The sequence below is a fragment of the Myodes glareolus genome, chromosome 2, assembly GCF_982192425.1.
Source record: "Myodes glareolus chromosome 2, mMyoGla1.1, whole genome shotgun sequence".
Classification (NCBI taxonomy): domain Eukaryota; kingdom Metazoa; phylum Chordata; class Mammalia; order Rodentia; family Cricetidae; genus Myodes; species Myodes glareolus.
In genome coordinates, this window is record NC_142027.1 from 122,987,769 (window position 1) to 123,008,992 (window position 21,224).

A 21,224-nucleotide genomic window follows, 5' to 3' on the forward strand; every position below is an offset into this window, starting at 1 on the left:
GGTTAACCTTCGCGACTTTTAGAGTTTATTTCATTGGCGTGTAGTTTTTCTCCTCAGATGGGCTCTCCCTGTGGAATTCAAGCTGGCCGTAAGTTCGCAATCCTCCTGCCTCAGCTTCTCCAGTACTAGGATTGTTTTCGTGCCCCACTACGGCCAGGTCCTTTTGAAGACTTGTTTTCTTGAGTCAGAGTCTATGTAGCCGGGCTGTCACCTAGCTGACCTCATACATAGATCACCCTTCCTCTACCTAAAAGTGCTGAAATTAAAGGTGTGCACCACCACCCCCGAGGGCTTCTTTATTTTCGTTATTTTTGAGAATTCCATACATGTATACAGCAAAAAATATCATATTCAACCCGTTTTCCCTTCCAATTCCCACATTATTCCAAAAATGTTCTCCCTCCAATTGCTTGTCTTTTTTTGATGATGATCCACTAAATCCAATTAATGCATGTGTGTGGGTATGGGACCATGCACCAGAGGACTAGAGACCTACCTTTTAAATTTATTTGTTTGTTTGTTTGTTTTTTAGATAGGGTCCCATGTATCCCAGTCAGGCTGCAAACTCTTTAAGCAGCTAAGCGTGACTTTGAACTCCTGATCCTTCTGCCTCCAACCTCCCACCCTCTCACCCCCAGTGCTGGAATTACAGTCAAGCACTGTCACATTGAGTCTGTGTAGGCTGGGGATGAAACCCAGATGGAACCCAGGGTTTCATATATGCTAGGCAAGAACTCTTAATAACTTCAGCAGTTTGTTGTTGCTGTCCTACAATCTGGAGATAGCTCAGGAGTTAAGAGCACCTACAGCTCTTGCAGGAAGTTTTGGGGTTCCCAGGACCCAGATCAGGTGTCTCACACCAGTTTCAAGAAATCCAATGTTTTCTTCTGACCTAATAGGCTTCTACACATACAAATAAACATTTTCAAATGATTTTTCTTTTAAAGAAAGTGTGTGTGCACTTGCACATGGCTTGCAGAGGGCCAGAGAACTCAATCCCCAGGAGAGAGAGTGGCAGTGAGCCTCGTTATGGGAACCAAACTCAGGTCTTCTGAAAGGGGAATATGGGCTCTTAACTACTGAGACATCTCTCCAGCCCTAATAAATAAGTATACTTTAATGGGGATGAGGAGTGTCTTTGGGGGGGGGGTCAAAACAGGGTTTCTTTGTGTAGCCTTGGCTGTCCTGGAAATAGCTCTGTAGCCCAGTGTTGGGGAATATTATTTTAAGGTGTGTTACTTGTGTTTATGCTGTGGAACATTTGTTTAATGAGGTAAAGATGTGTTGCTTTTGTTTATGCTGCATTTGTTTAACTCTGTGAGGCTGTGATTCTTTGCCTGTCTAAAACACCTGATGGTCTAATAAAGAGCTGAATGGCCAATAGGGAGGCAGGAGAAAGGTTGGGCAGGGCTGGCAGGCAGCGTGTGAACAGAAGAATGGAGGGAGTGGCGGACACTAGGACCCAGCCACCCAGCCAGTCACGGAGTAAGAGTGAAAGTAAGATATACAGAAGAAAAGGGAAAAGCCCAGAAGCAATTAAGAATAAAACTCCATGTGTGATTTATTTGGGAGCTGGGTGGCGGGTCCCCAAAAACTAAAGAGTGAAACAACCAACTACATTTTGGCGTTTCAACATGGGGCTGGAGTAAAACCAACAGCAGACCAGGCTGGCCTCAAACTCACAGAGATCGCCTGCCTCTGCCTTCGGAGTGCGCCACCACCATCCAACGGGAGGAGAGTCTTAACCACTCTGTGTGCCACTTTACCGTTCCAATTAAACACCCTTTGGCTCTCAGTGCAGACAGAGGGCGCAGCCGTCATGTGAGCTAGTCTGAGAAGTCTCTGTTGACCCCCAGGACACCTGCTCGCTTGCAGTCAGCCACCACCGGTTGGCTTTGTCACAGTGGATTTGCCAGCCTGGAACATGTACGATCCATGGAACCCTATGTGGTACAATGTGTGGGTTCTGCAATCCCACTAGCCACATGGCCAGCCTCCACACGGCGGTCACGTGACTTCTGCAATAACATACAATCCAATGTGGCTTCTCTCATTGCATTCCAGACAATCTGAACCCCTCACTGTAGTCCTGGATCCTTTCACTCAGCCACACTCCTCCCTTTTTCCTGGTCCACACACTTGAACTCTGGAATCCCTCAGTTTAAAATACTGGCCCAATGGACCTCATCAAAGCTGACTCCTTTAGGTTTCCGCTCAAATATTCTTGTACCAGTTTTTACTGTCAACATGACATGATGTCACTTGAGAAGAGGGAATGTCACCTGAAGGGTGACACAGATCTGATTGCCCTGTAAGCCGTCCGTGTCTATGGTGAATTATCTTGATTGCTGATTGATGTGGCCCAGCTCATTATGGGCAGTACTGCCCTTGGGTAGGTGGTCCTGGCCTGTTTAAGAAAACTGGCTGAGACATTGTGGTGCATGCCCTTAATCTAAGCACTCGAGCAGCAGAGGCAAGCGCATCTCTGTGTTGTAGGCTGGTCTGGTTCTACACAATGAGTAATATAGTACTTTAAGACTATAGCAATGCTGAGATGGCTCGTGGGTAGAGGCAATGCCTACACAATGCCACTCGCCTTCCAACCTGAGTTCAAATAGCAGGAGAAAACTGATTCCCAATGGCTGTCTCGCATGTACCCACACCTACACTCACTCAAACACACAGACTTGCATCATCATCATCATCATCATCATCATCATCATCATATAATTTTAAAAGCCTTTTAAGCATTTTCTAACCCTTTCTTTGGAATGAGACAGTAATCAAGCAATCCTTTCTTAATTCTTATATGCTTACATTAAGTATGGTCAAAACCAGTACTCCTATGATTAGGAATTCATGCTAGGCTTAGGTCTCTAACATTCAGGGACATTAGCAACTCCCCTGAAGTCAGCCAGCAACAAGAAGGATCACTCTGTGCAACTCTGACTATCTGGATAATTGATTTAAATTCACTTAACACCAAGAATTTCTATAAAAATAGACATTTTGTTTATTAAAATGATACAGGGAGGCTAGGCACGGTGGTGCACACCTTCAGTCCCAGCACTCTGAAGGCAGAAGCAGGAAGATCCCAAAGCACTTAGAGGCCAGCTGGAGCTACATAGTGAGACCCTGTCTCAAACAAACGGTTTCAGAGAGGCACACAGACCTACAGGGAGCCACTGAGTGCGCGCTCAGTCTTCGAGCAAACTCAGTGGAAGATGGGAGTTGAGTACCAGCCTCTGCACAGTCTCATCCAAGGATGGCTGACGAGTATGGCCAGCAGAAGGAGGGACAGCAGCACTAGGCCTTTGGCAACGCACTGGGAATGGGGCTCCCCTGAAAGACAGCAAAAGCCAACTTATTGGGATCACAGAGATCCTTGCACCCACAGACCACCAGGGAAACCGGGAACATTAAGCATGCAGGATCATCCTCTCAGAGGAAAGGGGGTGATTAACAGCCTGGTGGTCTACATTATGATCTATCAAGCTCCCACAACCAGGACCAGAGGTGGCTGATAGTCTAAATGACCCTTATATTATCTATATAGTCAAGTGCTCCCCCGAGCTCCCCCAACCAGGACAGAGGTGGATAATAGCGCAATATACTATCTGTATGACCCAGACACACCAGGTCCTTCCCTAGGCCCTTCAGCTAGAACAGGTAGCAGGCTCTTCCTATCTTGGAAGAAAGGACATGTACTTTGAGTTGAGTTGCAGTATACTTACGCCTCCTTGTGAACTGGGAATTGAATTACACAGGAAACTTTCTCCAAATCGTACTGTGTTTACTGGCAATAAATCTCCTGGGACCAGACCCCAGAGTTTGATCCAGCCGGGCTGAACTGAGTTTTCATTTTCATCTCTTTGAGGTTTGTTTCCCTGTCTGCCATGACACTCACAGGGGCTCTACCCCATCCCCACAACAACTGAGCTGTATCCCATCTTGACGTTGAAGGTAATTATTTAGTGATTATTATTGATAACAATTAATAGTTGATAAAACATCAGCAGAGGTGCAGTTTCTTCTTCTAAGTCTGTGCGTCTTGCCTACACCATCCACACATCGACTCAGCAGTTTCAGTTGGCATGTCATTCTGACAACAAGTGGAACCTGCCTTCCCTACCTTGGTAATATTGGGTCAGAGGGTACAGAAGTTGAGGCCAACACAGCTCATTCCGGGTACAGTCATACTCTGTGAAGTTGATCTGGAATCTACAAAAACACATGAGAAGGTTTCTGGGAGAACAAGTGAGAGGCAGGAAGGAACCTGCTAGCCTGTCAGCCATTGGCTCACCTCGTTGGAGGGCGGGGCATCTGCGCAGGGATCTTAATGAACTGAACCGAAGCACTGAGAGGGAGAAGAGCGGCCTTGTCCTCACAGGTGAGCCCACACTGGTACTGCCAGGTCACGGTGGAGACCCTAGAACGGGGAGACTGTAAGGCAGAGTAGCCACCTTTCATCAGAAGTCTGACTCAGGACCCCAGGGAATCCAAGTGTTGCATCCATTTCTCAAGTCTAGACACAAAGAGAGAATCTGCATGCCCCTGTACCCGTCACCAGGTTCTCTTAGCAAAGGTTGCTTGTCTCCAACAGTCTATTGGCAGCTGGTCATTTATCGAGGGCATTCCATGCCTGCAGCATAGAACTAGGGTGCTTTTTACACATTATGGCAAGGAATCCTCGAAACAGTACTGTGGGACTGGGGCGAAGCTCACTGGCGAAGCCTTGCCTAGGAAGAGAGCCCACTGGCTCCACCGCAACACTCTTGAAGTAACTCTGATGGGGACTAGGCATTCCTTCTCCTGTTCTGGTAACTGCTCCCCAACTTCCCTTAGGGGTGGGGGACACATCACTTCCCACTCTCTGTTCAGGAGATGAAAAGACAGCAGTCTGAACCCAGAGACTGCCTGCCAGGGCTGTTGATAGTCCTGGCCACGGCAAATGGCTCCAACGGGAACCCATGACCCAGCTGGACAAATGTAAGTCTGCCGGATGTCTCTTGACAAGGTGGCCTCTCTTTAGTAAGCCCAGGCAAGGCTGAGCTGGTGCTGACCCTGCGGGACTGAGGAGGATGTCCCTACAAGTGAAGGCGGTCCCAGGGCAAGGGAAGCTAGAGGTAAAAGGGAAGAGAGCCTCTCTGAGCTTGAAGCATGGGGACTCTTCCCAGCTGAGCAGCCCGCATCACCTTCTGTTAGGTAGAACCTGTCACCTGAGGGAGAAACGGAACACTCAGCTGTCATCACTTCTCAGATGAGGCAACTACATATCAAACTGTCTAAAACCACACATAGTTCCATGATCTGAACCTATGGCACCGGCAAAGCCTCCAACCAATGGCCAGCGCGCCACCCAGGCTCAGAGAGTTAAGTACATGCAGCGCTGCACGGCCCCTTGCTAGCCCTAGCCCTCTGGACTCTGCAGCAGCTCTCAGAGCCTTCCAAACAACCCTGAGAGCAGGTTCAGTCTCCAACACAGTATTGGCGCCTTCCACTCACACAGACAGATCCCTAACAATCCCCATTTGCAAGTGTGCAGATTCCCGCCTAGCATTTCTAGTCTTTGGCAACTCTCAGGAGATCACACACACCTCATCTCCACGCCAAGGATCTCATGCTGAGCCACCCCTTCCACAGAACCAGCTTCGGCAATGAGGATGCGGACAGTGAGCTGGGCAGGAACTTCTGGGCAGATGCCATTTGCGCTGCTCAGGGGCAGATCAGCATCTGCCTCAGGGGCGTCAACACCTGCAGGAATGTCAAGACACCTGTTAAAAGCAGCTGTCCTACAGTGTCACACATGACACACTAGGAATGGAAGGTGACGTGGTCTGGCTCCCAGTCCTGAGGCTCTACTCTCTAGCAAGCTCTAATGTCACCCCATAACTATGTGACCTCGTGTCCACCAGGCAGAAGCAGGTACTACTCACTTGGGTGGTGTCTAAATGCTTCCCTGTGTGATGAATGAGGTCCCAGCCCACATAATAAAACTAAACATAAAGATTCAGTGTCCGGAGCTGCAGAGATGTCTCAGCATTTAGGAGCACTGGCTGCTCTTGTGGAGGACACAGGGTCAGTTCCCAGCTCACAATCACCTATAACTTCAACTCCAGGGGATCTGATGCCCTCTCCTGCCTCCAAGGACACCAGAACTTATATGACATAAATTTCCACAGAGACACATAGTCACATAAATAAAATATTTTCTTAAAAAAGAGAAAAAGGCCAGGCAATGATGGTGCAAGTCTTTAGTCCCAGCATTCAGGAAGCAGAGACAGGTGGGTTTCTAAGTTCAAGGCCAGCCTGGTCTACAGAGCTAGTTCCAGGGCAGTCAGGACTGTTATTGAGACACCCTGTCTTAAAAAACCAGAGAGAGAGAGAGAGAGATTAGGAGTCTAAGCTTGTCCCCGAAAGCCACACAGTATTCTGAGAGGGACAACGAGGGACCACAGTAAAGTCACACAATTATTCTAAACAGTCACCACCCTCTCAGAAGTCATATAAAAGGGGATATTTAGAACTCATCCTAGTATCCTTGGTTTCTGTGGGTTAGAAAAATAAGCAATTTCCTGGCTGGAGGCACTGTAATAACACCATCAAGCTCAGAGACGGGAGCAAGCTAGACCAGCACCATCCTTAGAGCCACACCCCAGGCCCTGCCCAGTTTCCTTCAAAGTGAACAGCTCAGAGGTGAGTGATTTTTCGGACTTGTTTTGGATTGGGAGGAAGTGGGTGCTGGGGCTCAGACCCAGGGCCCTGCACACATCTCAGCCCGATTCCCTTTCAGATCACCCTGGACAGAACTCTCCAGATCACAGCAGTATTTCGCTGTTTCCCAGGACTCGCGAATCGGATTTTTACACATCTGGGATGTGTGTGTCTGGGCTTCCTTCACTCAGCACCACATTTCAAACTCTGTAACAAAGTGACTTCTACACACTACCAAGATAGCTCTCGATGCCAATATTCTTGGGAATTCAAAACAGTAATACAAACTGAGGTGCCCTAAAGATCTTCAAGCCCGGATTCTCAGCAAGAGGAAGTTCGCAGCTGCTTCCTGGGTGAAGCAAAGCTACAAGAGAGCTGTGAAAAGCTTCCTGCCTGCAGCAGAGCCCTAGCCAAATACGTCAGGCTCCTGGGCCATGGCTAGCAACCACAGGCTCAATAGCCATAAGCCCTTTTGTGTGGCCACTAAGACTCACGTATGATCTCCAGCCAGCCATCACTCAGATCGCTGTAATCCGAGTTGCCTCTCCTCGCGACGTGAGTTGCTTGTATCAGCAAATCCAGCCTCTGGAGGACATTCTCCCTGCATGAGAAGAAGACATTTCTCAGCCGGTGCCCAGTGGGGCTTGTCCTCAAGCCCTTTCCCAAGACTGGAACTTAGTCTGTGCTAGGAGCCCAGATGAAAATCTGCTGGAGGGACTGGCGTTAAAAACAGAGCACAGACAGGCAGTAGTGACATGCACCTTTAATCCCAGCACTCAGGAGGCGGAGGCAACTCTCTGAGTTCAAGGCCAGTCTGGTGTACAGAGCAAGTTCTAGGACAGGCTCCAAAGCTACAGAGAAAGTCTGTATTGAAAAACCAATAATAATAATAATAACAATAACAATAATAATAAATAAAAACGGGGTATATGCAGGGTATAAACAGGGTATATACAAGTGTGGGTGTAAACTAGAGAGATGGCTCAGCAATTAAGATCATTTGTTGCTCAAACTGGACAGTGATGGCACATGTTTTAATCTCAGCAGCACTCAGGAGGCAGAGGCAGGTGTATCCCTGAGTTCGAGGTCAGCCTGGTCTACATATCAAGTTCTAGGATGGTCAGGGCTACACAGAGAACCCAATCTCAAAAAGAGAGAGAGAGAGAGAGAGAGAGAGAGAGAGAGAGAGAGAGAGAGAGAGAAAAGTTCAATTCCCAGCACCTACTTGGTGGCTCACAACCACCTGTAACTCCAGTTCTCCAGTTCTCGGGCATCTGGCGGCCTCTTCTGGTCACTGCAGGCACTGCCTGCACATGGTGCACAGACATACAAATCATACAAACTTTCAAACCATACAAACAAATAAATCTTAAAGTGGAGAATGTTCTGGGAGGGGAGGGGCCAGTGAGGTGGCTTAGTGGGTGGAGGAGCGTGTAGCAGGCCCAAAGACCTGAGTTGGATTCTTAGACCCTACAGCGTGGCCAGAGAGAGCACTGCCAGACTTGTCCTCTGACCTCCACACGTGAAGTGAAGCATGTGTATGCTCGCCCATCCTTGAACTGACCCAAACAAAGCAAAGATAAACATAAAACAGCAAAAATGTAATCAGAAACAAGGAAAACAGCGAGTGCTGGGAGGATGTGGGAACACTGGGGCTGTCCCACTCTGCTGTGCAAGCGGCGAAAGACGCCACCACTGTAGAAAAACCAGGTTCTGCACACAGACAGGGCATTACCAGACGACCCGGCACTTCGATTCCCAGGCACAGACCAAAAGAACAGGAAGTGCTAACCAGGAGGTGGTGGTGCACACCTCTGACCTAGCATTTGGGAACCAGCAACAGGCATATCTTTGTGAGTTCGAGGCCAGCCTGGTCTACAAAGGTAGTTCTAGGATAGCCAGAGCTACATAAAGAAACCCTGTCTTGAGAAACCAAAAAAACAAAAAAAACAAAAAACAAAAAAAAACAGTAAGCAATTCAAAGAAAAACTAGTACAGGCCTGTTCACAGTCGTGAACGCAGCCAAAGAGTGGAAAACGCAGATGTCCAACAACCCATGGGGATGAACAAGGTATGGTAATGTACCGACACACAAAGACAGTCATTCTATGGGTCACCATAGGAACGGAGGGAGTTCCAGTATATGCTGCGACGTGGAAGAACAGCAGGGTGGGTGTGTCTCCGTTTGAACACCCAACAGGCAAAGCCACAGGGACAGAAAGCAGGGTGTGTGGTACCTGAGGCTTTAGGGAGAAGACCTGGGGGGGGGATGGTAACTATTTATACAGACAGATTTCCATTTTTGGTGATGAAAATATTTTAGAACGAGATAGACCCTTTCATATGATCATGAAAGCCCTATAGATATTCAACTTTTTTGCTTGATTTTAGTCTTTTAAACATTTGTGTACATGTGCACACATGTGACGTGGCATATTTGGGGGGGGGTCAGACAACCTAAGAGAATCAGTTTTCTTCCACCACTGGTCCTGGTCTTGAATTCAGGTCAGCCTTAGCAGCAAATGCCTTTACCTGCTGAACCATTGCGACAGATGCTCTTTGATTTTATGTTGAGACAGCTCAAGATACCCCTAACAACAACCCTGCCTCAGCCTCTAGAGAGCAACAGTGGCTAAGCAACTGTGTCTGGCTCAATCAGGTGCTTCACGAAGGTTAATTACATCATAGGAATTTTACCGCCATGAAAAAAAATCAGCAAGATGGCTCATGGGTAAGAGCAAGTGCCACCAACACTGATGACCCATGTTCCACACCTAGAATCTGTGCTGGAGAAAGGTGCTCCCCAACCTATGCACACACACAACACATACACATGCATGCACCCACTTCACACACACAATAATTTCATGAACAAATGTTAAATACACACACGTGCACAAACATTTTCCAAACGCTAGCGGTGCAGTTAAAACTACACATGGCTCTGACCCTTCATCCAGTGTTCAAAGAAAGAAGGCTCCCACACCAGAAGCCTTGGTTAAGCATGAATGGTTCTCAACCCAGGTCTGTTTGCCTGTGTTGATGCGCAAGTTCTCTCTACACACGTGCGCGTGTGCGCTTCTGTCTTCAACATTCACATGATAAATTAATTTTAAGGAAACCACTTAAAATGCAGGAAAATTCATTGAGGAAACTTGCTGAGCCAGTCCTGGGGAGGTGGAGACAGTAGGATCAAGAGTTCAAGGCCATCCTTGGTTATGAGACCCCGACCCCGCAACCAACATGAGACTCACCGGAGCTGCGTACAGTTCTCATTAATCCCAACCTCCAAAAGGCAGCCGGCAAGTACATTCTCTCCAAATAAAATGGGTCGGAGAGCGGCTGATGTGCACAAGCCCCTTCCAGCTGCAACAGAAAGATGAGCCCTCACTGCTCTGCTGAAAGACAGATTGACTTCCAGGTGTTTCCTGAAAGCCCTCTCCACAGTACTCAGGAGGTGGAGGCAGGAGCATGGTGGTTCGAGGCCAGCCTGAGTAACATAAAATGACCCTTCTGAAAAATTAAACAAACAAAAAGTGTTAATTTTCATCTGTTTTTTTTTTTTTTGACAGGGTCTCACATAGCCCAGGCTGGCCTTGGGTTGATGATGTAGCTGGGGATGACCTTGACCTCCTGGTCCTCCTGCCTCCACACCTTAAGTGCTGGGACTACAGGAATGTGTCAGCACAGCTGGCTAAACAATACAAAACTAAATGGAAAGCAAAACAAAAAAGTTTCCATTTCTGCAAACTGAGTCATTTTGTTACTCTAATGTGGTCATTTTCAACCTGTGGGTCATAAGTCCTTTGGGGTCTCCTATCATATAAATCTTTACGATTCACAACAGAAGCAAAATTACAGCTCTAAAATAGCAACGAAAATAATTTTGTGCTTAGGGGTCACCATGGCATGAGGAGCTGTATTAAAGGGCCACAGCATTAGGAAGGGTGAGAACCGCTATTCAATCCTGAGCCTTTCAAAGCCAAACAAAGACACTATTCTGTGTGAGAATTCCTGGACCAGGTTCAGTGGCTCCTTGGTAGCAGGGACATTGCTGCTGCTGACACATGTGGGCAACTCCTACGGCAGCACTAGGAGCCCACCGTTCAGAGGGACCTATTTCTGAGGAGCAGCATGCTGGCGACAGAGCCCAATCACGCCTGAACCGTTCTTCAAGTACCCAGCACTTAGGCACAACAATATGCTAGACAACCTGGCGGGGGGAGCCACAGAGACAGAAAAGGCAGCCCCTCCCCCACACCACAGGCCAAAAGGGCGGCAAATTTTCTAGCTCCTGTTTGCCAAGGGCAAATCGCGATGGCAAAGCACATCACCTGGCTGCCAGAGGTGCAACGCAGTGACATTCATCCCATCGGTATGCAGGGCTCGGACCGGCTTGCCAAGCTGGTAACCTAGAACAGCAAACAAAGCAGGGAGAGCTGGCATCTTCTCTTACCCAGACAGCAGGAAAGGGAAGCAGGAGGCAGAGCTTTGTAAACGCCACCCCTGTGGCCACGCAGCAGCAGGTGACCCCAACACTTCAAAGGCTGAGGCAAGAAGATGGTTATTTCTACTTCCTGTTTCGATTTTTTTGACTTATTCATTTTTAGTCAGGCCTGACGGCACCCATGTGCAGCCCCGTTCTCAAGATATGGAGGGAGGAAGCTCGGAAATTGAAGGCTATGCCACATTCCTAGCCAACATTTGCAGTAGCAACATTCCCCAGGGCAACGCCCACAGCAATGGCCAACTTCCCTCTCCATCCCCGGGTGATTTAGTGCCCAGTGTCCGTCCTACAAATCAGGGCCCAGTCAAGGTCACAGCCCATGTCTACTCTGACCTTACTTCCCACCTCTCCTGAACACCAGCCTCGTTGATATACTGATGGACTTGACCTATCCCAGCATATCTAAAATATTACCAGCTCCACATAGGTTACCACATCGCAGGTGCAAACCAGGCACCAAAGAGGCCAAAAGAGCAGGAAATGAGCAGGTGCACAGCAGGCTGGTGTAGGCCAGGCCTTGACTACGTGTGAATGAACTGGAACGGAAGGGCACGAGCCCACGGCTTTGGTGCACTACCTCACAGGAGTGTGGGTGACCTTAAGACAGCTACAGTGAGTGCTGAGAACCCCACCAGCACGGGTGGTGATGTCCTGCCGCATGGATGGAGCACCCATCAGCTAGCCTTCCACCCCTATGTGCCAGTATCTCCTGCCGCATGGATGGAGCACCCGTCAGCTAGCCTTCCACCCCTATGTACCAGTATCTCCCAAGCAGCTGGAGGGAAACAGGCCTGACCTTCCTGGGGTCTCCTGTAGATAAAGTCACAGCTGCTCTAAGGTGACAACGGCTGCCATACTCAGAGGACAGTGGCCCACAACAGAGTGTCAGCTTTCTTTCAAAAGGACAAAGGCGGGCTGGAGAGATGATTCAGAGGCTGCTTTTCCAAGGGTCCTGAGTTCAATCCCAGCAACCACATGGTGGCTCACAATCATCTGTAATGAGATCTGGTGCCCTCTTCTGGTGTGCAGGCAGAACACCATATATACAATAAACATCTTTTAAAAGGCACCAGTACAGTGCCTATAATCCTAGTTACTCAGAAGGTTGAGGGAGGACATTAGATTCAGAGTTCAAGGCCAGCCTTGGCTACACACAAATACCAAAAAAAAAAAAAAAAAAAAAAACCAAAAACCAAAAACCAAAAACCTCCTGGGAGCTGGGGAGATGGCTCAGTGGTTGGGAACAATTGTTGCTCTTCCGGAAGACCCCAGGTTGGGTCCCAACACATGTTCTGGGCAACTCACAATTGACTGAAACGCCACATCCAGGGAGTCTGACCTCCATGGGTGCCTGCACACAAGAGGCACGTGTGAGTGAACACAAACATAAACAGAAGTAAAAATAATTTTTAAAAAAGGGACTGGAGAGATGGTTCAGTGGTTAAGAGCACTGACTACTCTTCCAGAGGACCCAGGTTCAATTCCCAGCACCCACATGGCAGCTCACAATTGTCTGTAACTCCAGTTCCAGGGGATCCAACAGACATACATGCAGGCAAAACACCAATGCACATGAAATAAAAATAAATCATTAAACACACACACAGAGACACACACTAACCAGTGGTAGTGGTGCATGCCTTTAATCCCAGCACTGGGAGACAGAGGTAGGCTAATCTCTGAGTTCACAGAGAGAATTCCAGGATAGCCAGGGCTACATTGAGAAGTCCTATAGAAAAAAAATAATAATAAACAAAAAAAGGGGGGGAAAACCCACAAAAAACAAAAATAAAACACCAGAAGCTAAAGAGAATAAAATTTGCACTTAAAGCAACATTGTGTATTACAATACTGAGCTGCCATCGGGGAAAGTGGACTGTCCCAGGATAAACCGGCCATGGAGACGAACACAACTGAGGACAGCTCCTGACAACCAGGCCACAGCCCAGGAGAGCCACCCTAGGGCCTGTGCAGACCAGCACATCGGTCGTCCTACCTGGGTTTCCAGAAGATTCCTTCTCATCACCACTGTCATGGCTTAAAAACTTCACTGTGAATCTTTGGACCACTGTTCCTAGAGAGGAAAGAAACTGGAGACATAATGTGTACCATTTCACTGGGAAAAGAAGGCAATGCCCACGTGCCAGGCATGGCAACACATGCCGTAATTCCAGCACTCAGGAGGCTGAGGCAGGAGGATGGCTTTGAGGTGGAGGCCAGTCCAGGCTATCATCTTAAAAAGCAAAACAAAACAAAAACCAAGACCCAAAACAGAAACAAATCAAGTGTATTATTATACACATTTGGTCCCAGCACTCAGGAGGCTGAAGCCAACCTGGTCTACACAGAAGATTCCTGCCAGCCTCCGTCTCCCGAGTGCTGGAATTAAAGGCATATGCTAGCCAAGCCCATACCACTTTTTCTCTTCTTTTAAAATTACGTTTTGGGCTGGAGAGATGGCTCGGAGGTTAAGAGCACTGACTGTTCTTCCAGAGGATCCTGAGTTCAATTCCCAGCAACCACATGGTGGCCCACAACCATCTATGCTGAGAAATAGTGCCCTCTTCTGACATGCAGGTGTACAGGCAGACAGATACTGCATACATAATAAAATCAATCAATCAATCAATAAATCTTTAAAAAAATTATGTTTTATTTACTGCGGGGGGGGGGCAGCCAAGCCACACATGATAGGGCCCAGGCCACGTGGGGCCCAGGGCAGCCTGGCCATACATGGCACCCAGGCTGCACAGCTGCCATAGCAGGCAGCACCAGGTCCCAGGGAAAGTCATAAACATTCCAACCATTGTAGACAGGATTGCCTGCCAGCACACACCCATCATTTTTCATCAGGACACCCCTACACAAACGTCAGCCAGTCAGGGGTCCTGAGCCTTAGAAATCACTCACCCCACCTTTTCTATTGCTACTATAAGACCCCAACCCCAGCTGAGCTTGGGGCTCTCCGACCACTCCAATACGTTGAACACACAGAGAATCCGAGTTTACAAACTTGTATAAGAATAAAGGCTCTTTGCTTTGACATACAGGTTTGGTCTCCTAGTCGGTTCTGGGGGGACTTCACGATCTGAGCGTAACAGTGTGTGTATACATGTGTGGATGCACAAGCATTGGCACACATGTGGAGGTCTGAAGACAACTTGCCGGAGTCAGTTCTGGGGACACAAGCTCGGGCTGTCAGGCTTGTCACAAGCACCCTCCCAGCAGAGCCATCTTGCCTGCCCAGTGATACTATTTACTTTATTTTTTTTATTTAATTCTTTTTGGAGGGGTACTGGGACAGTTTTTCTCTGTGTAACAGCACTACTGTTCTAGAACACATTTTATAGACCAAGTTGGCTATGAATTCACAGAGATCTGCCTGCCTCTGCCTCCCAAGTGCTGAGATTAAAGGCATGCACCACCGGCACCCAAGGAAACTTTATTTTTAATGACATGTACATGTGTGTGGACGTGCAAGCCACAGCAGGTGTCTGTGGAGTGTGCACTGATCTCCTGTGAGCTGCCATGCGGGTGCTGGGAACTGAACCCCAGGTCCTCTGGAAAAGCAGCCAGTGCTGAGCCATCTCTCTAGCCTAAGTACCATTTACTTTAAAAATCACTTTTTTTTTTTTTTGTTCCTTTGAGACAGGGCTTCACTATATGTATCTATGCTGCTTTGAACTCACTGTCTCAGCCTCCAGAGCTCTAACATTACAGGTGCGAGCCACCATGCCCGGAGCAAAATTACATCTGCTGTCCTGACGCATGCCAGGCAGTGGTGGCACACCCTTTTAATCCCAGCATGCAGGAGGCAAAGGCAGGCAGATCTCTGTGACTTCAAGGCCAGCCTGGTCTACAGAGCTAAATCCAGGACACCCAGGGCTACACAGAGAAACTCTGTCTTGGGGGAAAAAATACTGACTCCTCGAGTCAGTGATAAACACACATGATAAACAAGTCTGTCTCCACTTGAAGAGTCGCAGTTACAGAAACCATCGGAAAACAGAACACTTCCAACCCAAGGCTTTCTCAGCCTCTCTCCGCGTTACCTTTCTGGTGGGCACTGATCTCTGCCCTGATGACTGTGATGTCTAGTCCGCTGATAGAATTATTTTGCCATCTGAAAACGTAATGCTCTTCAAGGCTCACATTTCTGGAGGCAGATCCACTGTTTAGAAGTGTGTCTGCAAAGAAAAACCCTGTCTGAGTTGAAGTGTTCCTGAGGCTCTCTCTGTCTGAGTGGGCACCCCCACGGCCATCTCTCTAGCTCCCTAAGGAAGCCGTCCACTGTTTCCTCCACGGAGCTTCCTGTGGTCCCACGTCAATTAGCCACATCCTCTATTCCACCTCGGCTCCCTGAATGATTCTGTCCCTTTCCTGTGATTCCTGTGTCCCCGGTGCTGACCTCTGCACTTGGGGACACTCATGCATCCGGAAGCAGAGACCTGAGGCCTGGCAGCTATTAAGCTATTAGACAGTATGAATTTCAAACACACAGCCAGGAACAAGGTCATAACCCACTAGAAAGGAACACAAGCCACACCTTCATTCAAAACAAAGGGCTGCTGAATCAGCCACACCACACAGCCGTTCTGGATGCAAAGTTTAACCACCAGGAAAAGCAAGAAAGGGGACTGGAGAGAAGGCTCAGATCCCCAGAACCCACAGAAAGCCAGCTGAGAGAACTCAGCTTCAGTTCTGGTGCTAGCCCAGCACTGGCATCAAAGAACAAGACACCTCTTTCATAAAGGGGGGAGACAAGTACCCACAGCTGAACTTGTCCTGATTTACATGCACATGCACATGCGCGCGCGCGCACACACACACACACACACACACACACACACACACACATGCATGTGCATGAGGATTAGAAAATAAAGTAGGCAAGAATGACAACGCGGTGTCCGCAAAGATTAACAACCTAAGAGTGACCTAAGCAAAGGCCTCAGAACCTGAGAGCTGGCGAGGGCTCTGCAGCACATCCCCTCGGGGCCTGTGAGGAGGTGGCTGAGGTCTCAGAGTTCACAGAAGCCACACAAGCAGAACATGCCACAAAACTCTGCTGGAGCGTCCCCCCAACTCTGCTGAGGCTCCATCAATTCTTTCCTAAAGATGTATGTATTATTTTTATTTCACGTGCATGAGGGTCTTGCTTGCATGTGCACGTAAGTGTATGCACCATGGTGTGTGACTGGTGCCCAGGAGGGTAGAAGAGGGCGTCAAATCACCTGCAACTGAAGTTACAGATGTGGGCCATCATGTGGTGCTGGGAACTGAACCTGGTCCTCTGCAAGAGCAGCAAATGCTCTCAAGCACTGAGTCACCTCTCCAGCCCCCGTTTTTAAATTTTTAATTACTTTGTGTGTTTACGTATGTGTAAGCATTCCTGTGTGTGTCTGTGTACAGTGCCCATGGGTGCATGTAGAGGTTAGAGTTCAGTGCTGTACATCTTCCTCAATCATCTTTCATCTTTCTTTTTTCACATTTTTATTATTAGTGTGTGTTCCTGAATGTGCACACACACCCTTGCATGTCCCCACACACACACATACACATGCAGGCTTGTCACAGTGCCCAAGTGGAGGTCAAAGGACAAGTCTCAGGAGTTGGCTGGCACCTTTCACCACATAGGTCCCAGGAATTGAACTCGGGTGCTCAAGCTTGCTGCAAACACCTTCACCCACTGACCCATCTCTCTGGCCCGTCATCTTACTTTGTGTTTTGTTTTGAGATACAGTCATATATATATTGCTGTCCTGTAACTTGCTATGTAGACAGGCTGGCTTTGAATGCATAGTGATCTACATGCCTCAGTCTGCCAAATGCTGGGGTTAAAGGTGTGCACCACCATGACGTCCGTCTGACCTGATTTTTTTGAGGCAGGGTCTCTCACTGAAGCTGAAGTCCACCAGCTCTGCTAACCCAGCTGGCTGCTGAGGTCTAGGGATGCTCTTGTCTCCACTACCCTAGAGCCGAGGTTGCAGTGCATGTCATTGGCCCAGCCTCGTACACATGGTGGGGGCCACACGAAGGTCCGCCCACCTGCATGTCAAGGACCGCTCTGAGCCATCTCCATAGCCCCTCCTCCTTCAACTCATAATGAAAATACATTCTTTTTTTTAAATATTTATTTATTTATTATGTATACAATATTTTGTCTGTGTGTCTGTCTGCAGGCCAGAGGAGGGCATCAGATATCAGTTCAGATGGTTGTGAGCCACCATGTGGTTGCTGGGAATTGAACTCAGGACCTTTGGAAGAGCAGGCAATGCTCTTAACCTCTGAGCCATCTCTCCAGCCCCATGAAAATACATTCTACACTGGTGATGTGCCACCCAAGGAAGATAGACACAGAAAGCCACTCAGCAGCAATCAAGAGGCTAAGTAGTGATGGTTGTGATACATGGTGAGACGCTGTCTCAGAAACACAAACGACAGGGCTGGAGAGGCGGCCAGTACTTGAGAGAGAGTACTGCTCTTCCAGAGTTTGGTTTCCAGCACCCAGGATTGGTAACTTACAACTGCCTCTAACTCTAGCTTCAGGGGATCCAACCCCCCTTGTGGACTCAAGAGCACTGTACTGATGTGCACAAGCTCAACCCCAGCCCTCCCCACACACACAAAACGTAACACGTAATTTTCATTTGTAAGGGGCTGCAGAGGTGGCTCAGTTGTTAGAGTGACTGCTGCTCTCGCAGAGGGCCAGAGTTTGCTTCCTAGCACTCACGTCAATCACCTGTAAGTAAGGCTCCAGGAGATCTGATTCCCTCTCCTGGCCTTAGCACACACCACACAGACACAAAGATAAAAATCAGTCTTTAAAAATTTGTTTTAAAATGCTGGGCAGTGGTGGCACATAACTCTAATCCCAGCACTCAGGAGGCAGAGGCAGGCGGATCTCTGAGTTCAAGGAGAATCTGGTATAGAGAGAGTTCCAGGATAGCCAGGGCTACATAGAGAAACCCTGTCCAAAAACAAAACAAAACAAAACAAAACAAAAACAAAAACAAAAAACCAGATACAGTGTCACACACCTTTAATCCCAGCACCCAGAAGACAGACGCAGGTGTGGTCTATATAGGGAGTTCCGGGCCAGCCAGGGCCACATAGTGAGACCCTGCCTCAAAAAGGAAATAAAATAGAAAAGGAACAGCACCTGTGTTTTGTAGCAGTGGCATGAACATGTAACACTATGTACCTGAACTGGAGATGCGTTTGTCCAGATCAGCGGCTTCCTCATAGCTTACTCTTGGTGTGACCAGACCTAAAAGACACAGAATCAATGATGTTTCAACTTGGCAAGTAGCTGCACCTTAGTCTACTGTTATTTCAGCCAGAAACTGCAACTCTGCCACTGCCACTAAATGCAGCTTTAACTAAACCTTTATCTCTCTATTTATAAATAAGACACGAGATTCAGAGGCTGGGGTGAAAGCCCGCTAGCTCAGAGAGGCTGAGCAGCAACTGGCTAACCTTCTCTCCTTGCTGGCATCTCTCCAAACAGCACATCATTTTATCCTTTTGCTCTTTTTTTTTTTAACACAAAAAAATCTGCACCACTCCAAATCCTTCCTACTCCTGGTGTGTCTCTCTATCTCTTCTGGATGCCCTCTGATTCTCTCTGATCACTTTCTGTCAACTAGTTGCTAACTGAGCCTCCTGACCCAAGGTTAATTTTATTTAATTACTGCTAATGCAAACTTGGGGTTCACAGTGTGATTAAATATCCCCTAACAAATTAACTTCCACAGAGACTAGTGGTCCCTCATGGTGCCACTCACTACTCCCAGGGGTTTACCTAGCTAACAAAGAGCCAGGCTTGTGGCACGTGCCTGCAACCCCAGCATTCACAGGAGGAAGGCTCAGAAGCTCAAGGTCACCCTAGGCTATGCTATCTCAAAAAAGAAAGGAAAGGGTGACTGGCTGGGCGGTGGTGGTGCACTCCTTTAATCCCAGCCCGTGGGAGGCAGAGGCAGGTGGATCTCTGTGAGCTCGAGGCCAGCCTAGTCTACAGAGTGAGTTCCAGGACATCCAGGGCTACACAGAGAAATCCTGTCTCAACCCCCCCCCCCAAAAAAAAGAAGAGAAAAGAAAAGAAAAGAAAAGAAAGGAAAAGAAATAGGCTACTGGGCAGCCATGCCTGTGTTGAGGTCCCCTCCCCCTCTCTCCCCCTTACATCATCAAAGGCTGGGGTCCCTCTGTCCCAGCCACTCACTATACCCACAAAGAGTCGGCACCAGCACTTGTGGTGCAGCGGGGTGGGATGCACACAGTGCAGCCACTTTGGAGAGTCTGGGGTCCCTCAAACTATCACGTAAACTACATGGCATGGCAATCCCACTCCATATCCCACAAAACAAGCCAAGTATCTGTCGGTCACGAAATGTGGCTGATCCACACAGCAGAATACTCCTTGGCCCTACAACAAAGTAAATAAGTAACGTGGCACAGACATATGCTTTCAAAAGATGATGCTAACACTAAAGATGGGCAGTGGTGGCGCGCGCCTTCAATCCCAGCACGCTCCAGGCAGAAGTTGACACATACTGAGTTCAAGGCCAGCCTGTTCTATAGACTGAGTTCCAGGACAGCCAGGGATACACAGAGAAACTCTGTCTTGAAAAACAAAAATATAAAAAAGATGATGCTAAGTGAAAGAAGTCAGATGTGAAGGCCACAGAACAAAGCGCAGGAGCAGAGAAAGCCCGGGAGGGGGCGGGGGTGAGGTCCTGAGTCAGTGTGTACTTTGACACAAGTATGGACTCTGAGACCAGTTGGCCCATAGGAAATAGCAAAGCCATTACTCATATGGGCCAGGTTCAAAGAAGAATGAGTAGGAGTATTTAGGAACTGTTCATCTGTGTGTGCAGAGACCAGCAACTGCAACTTCCTCCTGGATGCTGAGAGCCCATGAGCCCACCTGTAGAGACCCACAGAGACTAGCCAGCCTCCCGGCTGAAGCTGGAGAACCCCACCGGACTATCCCAGAGTCACAGTGTGTGTCCATCCTTTGTTCAGGTCTCTCCACCCTAGCAAGGGTTCGGAGAGCCAGCAGCAAAGCAGTGGCTCCGCCGATAGGAAGTGGAAGGACAGACAAGAGCTCAGCAGTTCACTGCACAGAAAATGCCAGCTCCCTCTGCGGCACTGAAAGGCCTGGGGCTCCTCGGGTGTGTAGGGTGCGCAGGATTGCACAGAAAGCCAATGGTACTCATGTGACATTATGGAGATTTGACTTAAGTCACAATAGAGACCTGGGGAGGGGATGGGACTCAGTGCTTGAACACAGGATTCCGTGCCCAGAGTAGAGAAGAAAGCACCAACCACATGTACAGGGTGCTGTCCAATCAGACTGAACTTTTCCTGTGAAAAAAAACCATCCTCAACCAACAGATGAGCCATCACGGATGCAGAGCCAGAAGCTTACACACTGTTTTAACCGCAAAGGCACCCTACCTCCCGCCGTGCGAATCTTCATAGTCTCAGGGACGGTGCCATCTCGTTCTCGGTGCACTTCCAGACTGATGGTACATTTAATATCAAAATTCCTCAGGAAAGCCACTGGAGCATCCTGCAGACACTGTCCAGCCAGGGAGACCTAAGGGCAAGGAACCAATATGGTACACCGATTTCTTCCTGTCTTAAAAACATTCTTTCTGTCAAGCGTGGTGCTCAAGTCTGCCATCCCAGGACTTGGGGGGTTCAGGCAGGGTTGCACTAGATTCAGAACCAGGCTAGGCTACAGGGAGACCTTATTTCGATGCCACCCTACTCCATGTTGCTCTCTACCGCCCGCTGCTATTGCTGGATGATGTCAACAGTTAGTACTCAAGGTGACCGACTTCAGGGAGCCAAGATCTGGAAGCCACTACCCATAGAAGTGTTCTCCAATACACTCGGGGAAGGTCCTGGCCCTTCCATTAACAAGTCACGATTATATTCAACCTCAGTTCCTCCTCATCACAGCCTGAATTTTGAGGGAGACGGGAAAGCCAGGCGT

General features: G+C 48.4%; 1 protein-coding gene and 1 long non-coding RNA gene across 3 annotated transcripts in view; one reads left to right on the forward strand and one right to left on the reverse strand.

The window, feature by feature from the left end:
* Nucleotides 1-2,989: 2,989 nt before the first annotated feature.
* The window catches only part of Tctn2 (tectonic family member 2), a 30,797-nt gene continuing 12,562 nt past the window's right edge, over nt 2,990-21,224 (reverse strand). Inside the window, exons 8-18 of one of the 2 annotated variants that reach the window (XM_048447205.3) lie at nt 20,681-20,822; nt 18,426-18,491; nt 15,274-15,408; nt 13,218-13,295; nt 11,049-11,126; nt 9,969-10,080; nt 7,209-7,315; nt 5,598-5,754; nt 4,304-4,429; nt 4,133-4,221; nt 2,990-3,342 (exon numbers count right to left, since the gene is read on the reverse strand). In XM_048447205.3, the coding sequence (XP_048303162.3) occupies nt 3,215-3,342; nt 4,133-4,221; nt 4,304-4,429; nt 5,598-5,754; nt 7,209-7,315; nt 9,969-10,080; nt 11,049-11,126; nt 13,218-13,295; nt 15,274-15,408; nt 18,426-18,491; nt 20,681-20,822 (1,218 nt within the window). In that variant the 3' untranslated portion in view covers nt 2,990-3,214. The remainder of the gene's footprint in view (nt 3,343-4,132; nt 4,222-4,303; nt 4,430-5,597; nt 5,755-7,208; nt 7,316-9,968; nt 10,081-11,048; nt 11,127-13,217; nt 13,296-15,273; nt 15,409-18,425; nt 18,492-20,680; nt 20,823-21,224) is intronic. The other variant, XM_048447206.3, reaches the window with a different exon arrangement.
* LOC146895391 (uncharacterized) lies at nt 6,422-7,657 on the forward strand. Its single transcript, XR_014997989.2, has 2 exons — nt 6,422-6,696; nt 6,794-7,657. It is a non-coding gene; the product is annotated as an uncharacterized LOC146895391 (long non-coding RNA).